The 14,954-nt window shown below is 38.7% G+C and overlaps 1 protein-coding gene across 4 annotated transcripts in view; it reads right to left on the bottom strand.

The window, feature by feature from the left end:
* Positions 1-9,377: 9,377 nt before the first annotated feature.
* The window catches only part of HECW1 (HECT, C2 and WW domain containing E3 ubiquitin protein ligase 1), a 443,378-nt gene continuing 437,801 nt past the window's right edge, over positions 9,378-14,954 (bottom strand). For all 4 annotated transcript variants that reach the window (XM_043873248.1, XM_043873250.1, XM_043873249.1 and 1 more), the window contains one exon: positions 9,378-13,284. In XM_043873248.1, the coding sequence (XP_043729183.1) occupies positions 13,173-13,284 (112 nt within the window). In that variant the 3' untranslated portion in view covers positions 9,378-13,172. The remainder of the gene's footprint in view (positions 13,285-14,954) is intronic.

A 14,954-nucleotide genomic window follows, 5' to 3' on the forward strand; every position in this document is an offset into this window, starting at 1 on the left:
ATCACTTTGCTGTATAGCAGAAATAGACACATTATAAATCAACTATATTTCAATAAAGTAAAATAAAATAAACCTCTGAAAAATAAAATAGTTGACCAATTGAAAAGAAAGAAAATTAAACACCTTAATACGTGTAGATAAGCTAATGAAAAGCAAAAGAAATATATTCATGAGCTGAATGACATTGTCTGTAATTCTGTTTTATAGTGTAAACTCTAAAAGGAACATGTCAGCTCAAGACAGAAGATGTGGATCCACTTCAGATCGGTTGAAAATGTAATATAACTGGTATTTTACTGACTGCAATGTTTGGAGTTTTGAATTATTATTATTCTGCAAAACACATAATAGATTGATGGAAAGCTTTGAGCAAGAGGCAACAGCATCCTCAAAAGAGCCTCCATGTCTCAGAAAGAATCAGCAGCATAGGAGCCTAGATCCTGTCTCCTAACTTCTCCTTTAAACACTCATGAAGAAGATGCCTAGAGGTAATAACCGCATGAGCTCTAGAAAATAAAAGGAAAGAAAAAGACAATCATATAGTGGACTCTAGGATTAGTTTCTACAATTTACAGTTCTGAGGTCTGAGGACACAGATTAGAAAACAAGATTAATTAGATTAATTAGCATGCTTACAAAATAATTTCTGATGATCTCCTCTTGGGAAATGAAAGTCAAGGTCAGCCTTTTATAGTTTGCAAAGACTCTGGAAACACAGAAGTAATTGTTGTGAACTGGCTTGACATAGGAATGCTTTCATTCCTAAATTCTATTTCCCATGCAGATAAGGTTGTTTAGCCAGAAATAACATTTATTAAATCCCTAAGGTATTCTAGGCAGTGTTTAAAAAAATTTACCTGTACTTTCTTGAGACCTCAAAATACATCATCTTGATCTGTAGATAAAAACATAATCCCAATAAAAATCCCAATGAATTATCTTGTGGATATTGACAAACTAACAGATTTAACGTTCATATGGAGAAGCCAAAGACTGCGAATAGCTAACACAATATTGCAGGAAAGCAACAAAGTCAGAGGACTGACACTACCCAATTTTAAGACTTAAACTGTTAAAAGTGACGATAATCAAGATAGTGTGGTATTGGTGATTTTAGCAATATGGTGGAGTGGAAGGTTCCCAGCCCACATTTCCCAGGATCTAGGAAGGAGGCTGTGAGACCTCAGTGCAGCCCAAGTCTAAGCAGGACCACCTTGATAAGGCAGGCTGGTGCACGCTGGCAGGCCTGGTGACTGTGGTCTCAGCTGCAAAGCAGAAGCAGCCCTGTTCCTCTGTGGACCTGGTTTAACTTTCACTTATTCACCCTTCATTCATTTATTTGTCCTATCTTTATATAGTTCTGAGTTCCTGACCTGTATTATTTTCCTTTCATCTAAAGTATTTCATTAAACATTTCTTTCACAGCAGTCTACCGGTGATAAATTCCCTGTTTTTCTCTGAGAATTTTTTTTCCTCCTTCATTTTTTTCTTTTTCTTTGACCTCACCCTGTGGCACAAGGGATCTTCGTTCCCCAGTGAGGGACTGAATCCACACCTCCTGTGTTGGAAGGTGGAGTCTTAACCACTGGACCACCAGAGAAGTCCCCCTCTCACTTTTGAAGGGTAATTTGCAGTGTACAGAATTCTAGGTTAGTGGATTTTTTTTCTCTCAACACTTCAGACATTTCACTCCACTCTCTTAATTTTTGAGGAGAAGTTGGACATAATTACTATCTTTGTTCCTCTATAGGTAAGGTGTCCTCCCACCCCTCCTAGGCTACGGGATCTTTTCTTTTATCTTTGATTTTATGTAATTTCAAAATAATATGCCTAAGCGTATTTCCCCCCCACCCCCCTGCTTTGGCTCTCTGAACCTCCTGATCTGTGGTTTGGACTGATATGAAATTAGGGGAAATCTTCAGTCATAGCTGTTTCACGTATGTCTTCTGTTGCTTTTTCCCTTCTCTTTCTGGTATTCCCATTACATATACATTACATCTTTTTGAGTTGTCCCAAAGATCTTGGATATTGTTTAGTGTTTTATGGTCTTTGTTCTTTTTGTTTTTCAGTTTTCAGGGTTACTACTGAGAGATCCTCAATTTCAGAGATTCTTTCCTCAGCCATGTCAACTAATAAGTCCATAAAAAGGCATTCCTCGTTCCTGTTACATCGTGTTTTATCTTTCTCAGCATTTCTTTCTCATTCTTAGGAATTTTACTCTCTTCTCACACTGCCCATCTGTTCTTGTGTGTTGTCTACTTTATCCATTAAACCCTTAGTATAATAATCATAGTTTTTTTAAATTCCCATTCTGGTAATTTCAACACCCTTGCTATGTCTGGTTCTAATGCTTGCTTTGTCTCTTCAAATAGTGTTGCTGTTGTTTTCCTTTTGGTATGCCTAATAATGTTTTTCTTGATAACAAGAAATGAGGTGCTGTGTAGAAGGAAGTGCTGTAAATGGGCTTTTAGTCACATGATGGTGTGTGGGGAGGGGAAGCATTCTACAGGCCCATGATCAGGTCTCAGTCTTTTATTGAGCCTTTGCCTCTGGACTGTGAACTTCACAAGTGTTGCTCAGTTTTGTTTTCTCCCTCCTTAAGTGGGAGAGTATTACCAGAGTGTGCTGGAGTTTGGTATTTCCCTTTTCTGAAGTCAGTTAGGCTCTGGTAATACCCCAATGGGTTAGGGTCTGTTTGGCTAGTTTCCCCTGTAGGCTGGACTTGTTAAAAAGAACAAAGTGCTCTGGCGTGTATCAAAATGGTTCCTTTTCCCCTCCCCCTGCCAGAAGCTTGAGGGTATTTTTCTCTGATAATTACTGTGGGAACCTGGTTAAACTCCTGGAAGGAAGTCTCACAAGATGGTGGGGACCTCCCTGTGACTAAATCCTCCTGGAGTTTTTAACTCTCAGACTTGTTCACATTGAGTTTCATTCTCCAGCACTGGCTTCTGTGGCAATTTCTGAGTCTTTGCTCTGATCAGTCACTACTCCCGATATTTGCCCAACTGTCTTTCCAATCTTGGGGCCACAGTTGACTTCGTGTCTTTTTCTCTCTTATGGATCCAAGAAGCACTGAATTTTCAGCCTGTCTTTGCTTTTTCTGAGTCATCAGGATGAAGTGATGACTTATAAGCTCCTTACATGAGAAACTGGAAACTGAAAGTCTTATTAATTTTTTACAGCCTGTATGAATTCATTCATTTATTCAAGAAAATATTCAGTGATTAATTAATTAATGAACTAAATGAATTCATTACATTGATATTTAGCCAGAACTGTTTCAGGCTTTGGTGCTATAAGGGTAAGCAAAAAGTTTTCCTGGAGCTTCCATTCTTATGGAGGAGATACAATAAACAGATAGAGATATAAGGTTGAGAGAAGTATGAAAAAAACGTGAAACAAGAAAATGAAATTGGGAGGGATTGGGGACTGTGCTTCAGAAATGTTGAGTATAAAAGTCTCTCTGAGAAGATGACAGATGTGGAGAGACCTAATGGAGAGAGAAAGAGAACCTTGCAGACATGAAGGAGAAAAGCATTTTAAGCAGAGCAAATCATGACTGCAAAGGCTCTCAGGTGAGAACGTGTTTGGGTGTGTGGCTGGGAGAGAGAGGTAAGAGGAAAGCAAGGTAGCCAGAGGCATATCATGTAGGCATTTATATACTGATGGGAAACCATTGGAGGGCTTGAACTGGAGAGTGATGTGATCTAACACATGTTTTATAAGGCTTATTCTGGCTACAGTGTGGAGAATAGACTGTAGGGTGCTGAATTGGATCCAGAAGGCCAGCTAGGAGACTATGACAATAATACAAAAGGAAAATCACTGTGGGCTGGACTAAGGGAGGTGGCAATGGAACTGGTGAAAAGAAATGGAAATTCTTTCCAGGTAGGTCCAGCTGGAATTGCTGGTGGATTAGATGAAGAGCTTGAGAGAAGGAATCTTTCTGCCGTTTCTCTGAGTCTTGGATCAGGTATGTGTGTAATTCCATCACGAGAGGGGCTAATACTTTTGCCAAGGACCAGTGTTCTTGATGTGGCTTCCAGTTTGTTGTCACGGGTTTCAGTTCATCCCTGTGAGCTTCCTTTTCCTCCCCTGCTGCAGATCTGGCTTCTCTTCCTGATTCAGACCAACCATTGACCGTAAAAGCTTCCAGAGATTTATTTACCAGCTCTAAGAGCTGTGTAAGGTCCATCCCTATAATAAAGTCCTTATTCTGTATCACTCAGAGTGACTGCTTCCCTGATTAAAACCTTAACTGATACAGTTTGATCTGTTTATCAGTCCACTGAATAGAGATATTCATGAACCAGTTGCATATAAAATATAAGAGATATTTTAGTGATATCCATGATTTGTGGCTATCTAGTCTTTTTTTTTAATTATCCTATAATAAATAACTTTTAAAACTATTGTCTTCTAATTGCATTGCATTGTGTTTGAAGAATGTAGGAGTATGACTTCTTTGGCATTCATTGAGTTGTTTGTAGTCTTTATTTAGGAACAGTCTTTTGTACTTGGGAAGAACGCATATTTTCTGGATAAAAGATTTTATGGGTATCCACACAACAGGTAGGATATGGATTATCCATAAAATCCTTAAGAACTCTTAAAAATGAAGAGAACAAAATTGCAGGTAAATATTGTTGGGGAGTAAGAAGGTAATTACATATTTGTAAAATAAATAAGCCACCAAGGAGACTCAACTGTCATTAACATACATATTCATAATACACAGACTCAAAATAAATGAAGCTTACTGAATTACAAATTCAAAGAATTTTGATTTATAAATTATTTCTAAAACGGACCAAAACAAATAACAATAATTAACACATTTATGTGTGTGTGTATGTTTCTATACCAAGGAAACAAACTCTACTTCTTATAGCAAAAACAGATTTGAATGACATTGACTAAGCACTTACACATCAACTTTTTGGGGCTCAGCATTCTCAGGGTAGAAGTTCAGAGTACTTATCTCAACCTAATAGTTTAATCCACAAAATAAAAATCAACTGGGATTTCCCTGGTGTTCCAGTGGCTAAGACTCCTCACTCCCAACGCAGAGGGCCCAGGTTCGACCCCTAATCAGAGAACTAGATCCCACGTGCTGCAACTAAGACCCAGCGCAACCAAATAAATAAATATTTTTAAAACATCAACTGAGCAATATTTGCTTTTATCATACAATTATGACAAAACTACATTTTATAAACATGAAAAATATAGATTCACTTAGTTTAGAAGCAATATCTATCAAATATTGTGAGGTGATGCACATTTTCCTACAAGCTAAATGCTTAAAGAATTAAAAAAAAAAAAAACAAAAACAGAAAAAGGCACAGTATTGTTCTTTTCTTACCTGGCTTCTCAAAGTTTATGATTTTCTGTCCTGATTTATATATTCTATGCTTTCTCAGTCTGTCTGAACATTTAGGAGTAATTACTTAACACCTTTTAGATTGCAGTATCATTTTAAGTTCTCCTTGTTTGTTCTATCTGGCTGTGGAGTTCCTCACATTTTTTATATTTTTTTTGTTGATGAGCTCATATAAATCTGCTGATTTCTCTTCTCACTTCAGCATCATTATTAATTCAAATTAAACAGTGGCCACATATTAAACAGTCCAAGCATAGTGGACTCACTCGAAAGGTTAAACTAAACTTTCAGTCCTTGGTTTCAAAAGTTATCCCAGTAAAGAAAGGATGCCTAATGATCTTTGAATTAGTTATCTATTGCCATCATAATGATGTACAACAATCATAAAATACCACTGGCATATAATCATGTCTCAGCTGGAGTTTGGCTGGGTGGCTTTCATGATCTTGGCTGAGTTTGCCCAAATACTTGGGGATTGACTGGCTGTTGGTTGTCTAGCCTGGTCTCAGCTGTGCTCCCTGTGTCTCTTACTCTCCTCTTATACCAGGCATACACTCCTCAGGACAGGAGAGCAGCAAGAAAGAAAAAGAGAGCAATTCTGCAAGTGCTGTATAAGCCTCTGTTTGCAGTGAGCTGGCCAAAACAGGTGGGTTAGAATTTAGAATGCTTGGCTCCCTGCAGGAGGTGATAGCTGAGTTATAGGTATAGTAAAGGCTGTGGCTATAAGTGAGGAATTGAGGCCATTTTATGATATCTACTATAATCTTAGAAGACAGATACTCCCTATTGTACTGAATAAGCTTGAAAGAAGAGAAGCTTTTTTCATGGACAAATATAAAAGTTTGGGTAAAAGTCGTGACCCAACTTGTAATACATTTAAAAAGTAAGAGGTAGCACAATATTGTAAATCAACTATACTTCAATACAGAAAAGAAAATAGAAATTACATAACCATAATGGCAAAAAGAAAACTGTAATGTACACTCCTTGGAATAAAATGAAAAGAAATACAAGTTCTTGGGCATCCTGGGAGATGTCTAATGAAACAAGTTTTGACACTCAGAGGTTCTAGACACTTAAAAAAATGTCTTTGTATCTATGTTCTCCCAGGTCTTCAAGATGAGAAGGTTTTAAGGCTGATTTACTCACTTCTAGGTCCTTCTCTGTTTACTGTTTCAGTAAAAACAACATGTTTCCCTCTTGCTGATAAATTTAAGTCACTTTTCCCAATTTTATACATGCTCAAATCTTGTCTCAATTGTAAACACATCTTTGTCTGTCTTTTTTCTCCAGCAGAAAACAGCCAATGGCCCCTGTTCACTTTCCTCATAGCATTTTGCTTATTTATTATCATTATTTTACAATGACATCACATCTTACACAAGAGCTGGGGTGGTGAGTGGGAGAGGGGCTGCGCATATTAAAAACAGGGGCCAAATTTCAAACAGAGGGGAAGAATGCCGTGTCATAGGCTAGACCATGGACTCCCTGAGGGTAAAGACTGCTGAGAACAGGGCCCAGGGTGTAATAAGTGTTTAAAAAATACTTAAAGGAATGAAGGCAATGGGTATGGGTGGCTGAGTACTTAGACTCGGAAGCCAGGCTCCTTGTTCAAATCTTGGCTATACATTTACTAGGATAATAATATGAAAACCTAGGATATTATAGGATCCTATACTATAGCTAGGATAATACATGAAAAGTACCAGTTGGGTTTTTTTTTTTAAGTAGTGAAAAATTTATTGTGATCCCAGTCATCTTCATAGTCCATTGATTAAACAAATACTATGATATTAATTTTCTTTAAAAAAAAGTGGATATTTGATGTTTATTTAATTATTGGCCACATCTTGCAGCTTGTAGGATCTTAGTTCCCCAACCAGGGACTGAATTCAGGCCCTCAGCAGTGAAAGTACAGAGTCCTAACCACTGGACCACCAGGGAATTTTCTGTAATATTAATCATTGATTTACTATATTAAGCTATTTTATTTTATATTATAGATAAGGTACTTCTATTTAAATACTGCAAAAATGACCATAAAAATGTTTTAATGTTTACTTCTGTGAAAAGAAAAAACAATAAGTATTTAGCTGCAAGGGACCAATATAATTTAACCACTCATTTTTATTAAAAAATTTTAAACTGAAATACAGTTGATTATATTAAACTATTTTAAATAGTAGTAATTTATGGGTAACAATTTTGTTTCTTCCATGATTATCATTGCAATTAAAAAGCCTTTAGTAAATTGATGGTGAATCACATGGTTCTAAATATGCTAGCCTTTATTTATTATTACTTTTACTGTTGGGACTGATGACAGCAATTAATGTGGCAGGAAGGAGGGTGGTACAGATTGAATCGCATCCTCCAAAGGAGCTGACTGGGGTCCTAACTTCTGGTACCTCAGAATGTGACCTTATTTGGAGTTAGGGTCTTTATAAACGTAATCAAGTTTAAAAAATGAGATCACAGGGTGGGCTGTAAGCCAATATGGCTGGTGTCCTTATATAAAAGGGAAATTAAAACACAGACACACACACACACACACACACACAGAAGGGGAGAACATCACCCGAGGATGAAGGCAGAGATCTCCAAGCCAAGGAACACAAAGAGTGCCAGCAAACCACCGGAATCTGGAAGAGAGGGATGGGACAAAATCTCTCTCTCAGCCTCAGAAGGAACCACCCCACCATCACCTTGCTCTTGGACTTCTAACCATGTTTAAGCCACTCGGTTGTAATCCTGTTATAGCAGCCCCAGCAAACTCATGTAGCAGGTGAATACTCACTGGCTGTGGATTCCTGACATCCACTATGGTAGATTTTGGTTCTGTTTCTTCTATTTTCCTGGCAAATTTCTGAAGAGTTATGCTAGCTTCAGAAGCCCAGGACCCCAAGGGATATTTTGTGACAGGGCATAACTTCTGTTCCCAAGATAAAGCTTAGTGGCTTGAGCAGGTCACCTCTCCTGGTCTCTATTCCTTGTTTCCAAGATAAACTAGACAGACGAAAGTATCTAAGTGTCTGTCCCCAGCTATAAACGTGATTCCTACTCTACTGATAAAGGTGATCCCAACTTTCGGTAACTCCATTTATTCTGTTAGAGAAGAGTCCTCTACATTTAAACCACATCTTGAGTATAAGCTTTGTGTGTCAAGGTTTTTGGTTGTTTTTTTTTTTCAGTATATAATTAATGAATTATCAGCACAGTGTCCTGGAAAGGTATGGTCATAGAAATCAGGAGAGCTGAAATTTAATCTTGATTTCAGAATAATGATAAGATTGAAACACAAAATAATATCATCTACCCCTCTTTGTCAATGATGGTCTAGCCTAATTTTTTTTCTTAAGAGAAAAGTTATTTTCAGTTTGAATGAGTCTAACATAAACCCAGCATGGGTATAATAACAATACGAGATCTCTCAGGATTTTCCTTTTCTTAATTCTACCCATATTTTTTTCTAAGAATAAAATATATTTTCCTCAAAGAATAAATCAACTTCTGACCACCCAGTGAGAGTCACATGGTTTTCTTTTAGAAATTTGGAAGGAGATAAAAAGAGAACATCACTGCGTTATTGGGAGTCATGGTATATGCCACTGGACACAACATTTTTGTTTACAGCTAAACTTTGTCCTGGGGTCACACCAGGTATCAGGCTGTGGCCTGAAGCTTTGGTAGAAGCATCTCAACAGGTAGGGAATCAATAAGCCAGTGGATGCCTGGTTCAACAGAAAGGTCACCCCTTAATTTCACTCTTTGTGTGCCATTCTAAATGGCATACACCAGGAATTTGTTACAAAACCTGTGCTTGTGAGCATATTATTATGCTTGTTTGATAAATAATTTTCCCAGGGGAGTACTTACCATAGCAGCTGGTAGTCTTCTGTGTTGTTTTATTGCCTATACTCAACGAGAGCAGAGGCATGATACCAATTTCTGTGCATGACCCTAGCCATCCGTTTGCAATAAGGAGCACACACAATGCCATACCAAAGTGTTTATTGACATTCCTTGAAGGTGGTAGGATGGAAGAGAAAGCTCGGCCTGAGTATTACGTGACATTTCTCTTGTCGATGGAAGCAAAATCAGCCCAAGAACAAGGACTTCTCCTGCTATTGTCTAGAACAAAGACTTGAACAAAATCATTATAGACATTTCTTTAGGTAAATTGGAAGCTGCAGGAAGTAGGCTAATGGAACAATATTTACTCTAAATACTACCTCTAGGCACCTTTTTTTTTTTTTTTTTCTACTAGAACAAAGGGACTACATGTCACTAACAGGAAAATAACACGTTCTCTTTTGGACCTTATGATGGTTGGAACATCCATCCCAGACTTTGATGATATAGTATTGCAGTAGTTTTAAGAATGAACACTGAAGTACATAATAGTAATAATAATAATAAAGCACCACATTTGTTATGTAAAGTTCTAACTACTTTCATTTGAAAGTGTTTTACCTTGACTGGGAAAACATTTGTGGCAACTGAGAAATTTTCTGAGCCCAAATTTGGGACACGTGATTTGACACATGGACGGATGGTGCCACAGATCTAACATTAGAACTGTTCTGGAAGGTCCAGCTTGCAGGCTGGTCATACAAATGCACTTACTGTTGGATGACATATGATCATGTGTTAGAAGAGAAAAAGATAGAGATTCTGCATATTCAAAGCCTGCCAACAAATTGTATACCCCTTTTTCTTAATTTTCTTTTTGAATGACAATTGTGATGGTAGCAAAAACCTGTCACAACCACGGTCAGCTTATGGACAGAGGAATTACAAAGAAATCAGTAGCTTTGTAGTACTTCTCTTGACTCTGCAGAGTCCATTTCTATTTTTAGATTATCATTTTCATATAATAGAATAAAATGGAATATACACAAAATTATTATAATACTTCATAGTATTTTTGAAGCATTTTTCAAATTGACACATGTGTTCTCTTCTTTACTTTTTTTGTCCCCCAATTAAAGGTAATATACTCTTACTAAAACTAGCTCTAAAAGATCTTGTTTTAGGGAAAGCGTGGTTCAAAGGTGATTAATTTTATAATATGCCTCCATGGAGAAAACAAATACTTTAAAAATAAATTATACATGGTAACAAATGGGTGAGCTCTATCTTGCTCATTATGAATTACATGATTTGGGGTGGTTTGCCCCTCCATATGGTAAAATTAAGAGCATAACTGAGTCATATAGCTGTTTTGTTATACATGTAATTACATATATATACATATTATGTTATACATATATTAAGTAAAGAAGCATAATCTGGAACAAAGAGAAATAAAGATCTTTCCATAACAACTGTCTGTCGTCTTTGTCTTCCTTCCTCAGGGAGTCTGTGCAAGGCTGTAGGGAAACTGGCAACCTACTAAGCACACTTCACAGTCTTTCAGGGACTCTGACACCAGTATTTCTTTCTGAAATTTCATACTCTTATGAAATACTGTTCCTGTAATGCTTCTGGGATATATCTGAACCATGGCATTGGGCAGGGCAGTAGGAATAAGGAGAAATTAGTTGAAAACCATTCATGTGTAAGTTTTCTATCTATATATATCTTCTAGGATACCTTGTTCCTTCTGTACTAGGGAGAACAGACACCAGTTAATCTGTTAATAGCTTAATTAGATATTTGTGTAAATTGTGAAGATTCCTGGGAATAGGTTCCATTTTGGAACAGCTTTCTCTCTTGCCAAAGCCTAACATATGAGTCCTAAAAAAAAGAACTGAATGCTTGAATTAACAAGTATTTACATATATCTAACACCAAGTTCTAAAAATGAAAGATGCTCCCTTTACTAAAGATACTATTCTATATAGGATGGTGAAATGATTTGCATCATCCTTATGTCCTGATTTCATAAATAATAGCTCCACTGGAATCCATGACTTTCCAGATGCTGAGATGTGTCCTGAATTATACAGATCCTTTAGATTCTGCCTTATGGAACTTACACATTCCATCATCCAATGTCAGTAAATATTCTTTGTAGACAACAACAGAAGGCCAGATTTCTGTAACATACATATTCCTTGATGGACCACAGGTACATAGCAGCAAGGGGTACTGGGCATTCTAATTCCTACTAAAGGAATGTTTCCTTATGGAGGGCAGGGAACACAATCGATGCATTGTCCGGACACAAACCCACATGAACACAAGACATGGTTCCAAATGAAATTAACTTGCCCATGTTTCTCACATTTTCCCCTTGTTTAATATATATTGAAGGACAACAATGTAACATTTCAACATTTCTTTTCCCAGTGAAGAAAAACACTTTCTTTTACAACATATTTCAGAGGACATGGATAACAACATTAGAAAAATAGCAAATGACCATCATGTTTGGGTTTCTTCCAAACATAATCAAGAGGTCAGGCTGTTTCTGGAGCCTGCAACTGTTACTCTGAAACACCACATTTACTGAGACGTCTCTTTACTGAATGCTAAAAGAAACTGGATCCCTATTTGACACAAATCGGTGTGCCTTTGGGGGGTTAGGTCTCTGCTCCAGGAGGATTGCTATGGAGGAAGGAGATGTATTATTTTGCCCTTGATCCCTAACAAGCACCATCGCTCTCTGCAGCTTCTGATTTAGTGTGGTCCCTGTGGACAATCATATGTGAAGGAATTTGAACACCATGGTGAAGGAAAACTGAAAAGTAAACATGAAAAATAAAAACGCTATCAAAGTTGAAATAAAAGTCTGTTTGCCAAACAAGTAATTATTTGGCTTGAACAGAAGTCATGAGATTATCAGGACATTTTTTTTCCTTTGGGAAAGAGACCTGTGATCAAACAAAGCAAAATAAAACTGTACAGAACCCAGGTATTCAGAGCAACTGAATATGTCCTTCTAAATTGTCCTGATGTCCTTTCCCCCTTTCTCCTGTTTGCTTCAACACTTCTATACAACATCATGGGGGTAGAAGCCTCATTGTTTATGCTACATAATGCGATCTCCTTCTTGGACGTGTGCACAAGTTTGTGCTTCTTGGGTGGTGGGTGCTCACAGGGGGTGTGTCCCCACCCCCAGACTTCTCTGAACTCAAGTCGAACCATAATCCCCACAACCATTGGGATGCCCTGCATTGCATCAGCAGGAGGTGTTTTTCTTGCTTTGTTGGTTGGAAAGTGTGATATTTGCACCATATGTCTAGGCTAGTTCCAGCTGATGGGGCCAATGACACATACAAATCATGAGTTGAATATATCAAAATTTCGGTTTAGCCACTGCTGTTTTTGGATGGATTGGATGCCCAGGGAAAAGTAGAATGGGAAGAAAAGAAAGAGTTGATCAGCTCCTATTCTGAAGTTGGTTGTTAGAAATTATAAAAAAAAAAAAAAATGGTGGTTCTGCTCAGAAGACATGGGTATAGAAAAGCTTGGAATGCTTAATGCTCAAATTTCCCCTTAAATCATAGAAATGGAAGTAAACATTTATTACCATTTGGTCAAGTGTAGCATAACTTGCATTCATATTTCATTGTTAGTAATGGAGGTATGTGGAGATATACACAGACCTTGAGACAGCTGTTTTTTTAAATATTGCATACAGGCTAGCAGTTCATTGAAAGTAGAGGAGATAAGCCTGAAGGTTAGATCTTAGAAGAAGGCAATTCTTCATGCACAGCTCGTCAATCCTGATTTGGTTTGAAAAGGAAAATCACAGAATACCAAAATCAAAGGAGAGTGGACTCGGGGAAAGGGAAAGGATGAGGTCACTGGCCAGGAAAACGTCAGGGGAGCGGCCAGTTTCTCATTCAAGTCCGAAGGTGCTGGTTTCTTCTACTGCCGTTAACAGCTTCTCATACAGCATGGAGTACGAGGGGTAAGGCGGGAGATCCAGCCGATTGAAGCATGTGTGTGCCCTGGACAGGGGAGAAAAGGCTGGTCAGGGTGCTTGTTTCACGGGCACAGCTGGCGTGGCTCGTTCCGCGGTCAGTCTGAGTCTGTGAGTCAAAAAGTGAACCAAAAGGGAGTGGACCTGTGTTTTAGCACCACCACGCACGCGCTGCAAAGAACCACAGCCTTTCAGATGCAAACAGAACAGTTATGGGACTAGAATACCTAGACCTGGGGGAGTCTGCATTTGGAAGCAAACCACACTATACTAGCACAGTACTAGCAAACCAGTGACGTTCTACAATTAAGAGATGAAGCCGGATGTGGTCAGTGAAGGAGGCAGAGAACATAATTAGTATTAGAGTCATATTCCCAAGTCTCCCTGCCCAACTCTGATTTCTAGGCCTCTGTAAGCCCTGTGCATTGACTTAGAGATGCCAATGGACACCCTGGAACTCTGAGATCCAATGCTCCATCAAGGCAGGTGTGTCTTGGAGATGGTCTGACTCCTTTACAGTTCACAGTGGGGCTTGTGGAGCCTGGAGCAAAGATGCTGCATTTCCAAGAACAGCTGCATTTGTGGGATACTCCTTCCTGGGGGCCAGCAGCATCCTAGAGCCACTTGCCCTGGATTCTGCTTATTTTGTCATGTTCGTCATCCTACAGGCCCATCGCTGTGGGCCAGTGTCTGGCCTAGACAAAGAATGGCTTTCCCTGCCATGTGCCAATGTGTGGACCAGGACTATACCCTGCTGACCAACTAAATTGGTGGTGGCGGTGGTGCTTTAGTTGCTAAGTCAGGTCTGATTCTTGTGACCCATGGACTGTAGCCCTCTGCCCAGGCTCCTCTGTCCATGGGATTTCCCAGGCAAGAATACTGGAGTGGGTAGCCATTCCCTTCTCCAGGGGATCTTTCCAACCCAGGGCTCGAACCTGGGTCTCCAACATTATAGGCAGATTCTTTACCAACCGAGCCACCAGGGAAGCCCAACTAAGTTAAGAGGGAGAGAAAAATGCCAAGTGTGCTTTTGAAACTGGCTGAATTCCAAAAGCCAGGGACAGGATACAGGCAGACAGCATCTTCTTGGTTTTAACTATCACTCATGAGTGGAAATAATACAGAAAAAGAATCATCTATTTACAAAACAGTTGGGATCAGATTGATGCTATAAAAGTTAATTTCTGGGAATAAACTGAAACTTTAGCAAATGGCACCTCTTTAAGACCTAGTCTGAACAAGAGCTGCTCTCACTGCATTCATCCATAGCCTTGGTTAGCTCTTAGATATTGATACATGTTAGTCAGTAATCTAGAATGAATAAACATTATCCAATCACGATTGGATTCTGCATTCCTAAATCCTCGTTACCCTCTATGTGATCCTGACAGCACCAAGGACCTGACTGAGCACATCATTTCCTGGGCACTGGACCCAGTGCTCTCGGGTAAGGTGGGGCATGGAGGGAGCACAGAACCAGACTTTGGAAGACCTCTATTCTGATCGCAGTCCAGTCACTGACTAGTTTTACAGCCTTGGGAAAGTCAATGAATTTTTGTGGGCCTCAGTTTTCTCACTTGTAAAATGGGGTAATAATACATGCGTCGTGCACATCAGAGGGTTGGTGTGAGAAAAGAGTACACACAAGTGCCTTTCGTAAACCATGAATCATCATTTAAGCATCAGAGTTTCTTAATA

Source organism: Cervus elaphus, chromosome 18 (assembly GCF_910594005.1).
Source record: "Cervus elaphus chromosome 18, mCerEla1.1, whole genome shotgun sequence".
In the NCBI taxonomy this organism is placed as follows: domain Eukaryota; kingdom Metazoa; phylum Chordata; class Mammalia; order Artiodactyla; family Cervidae; genus Cervus; species Cervus elaphus.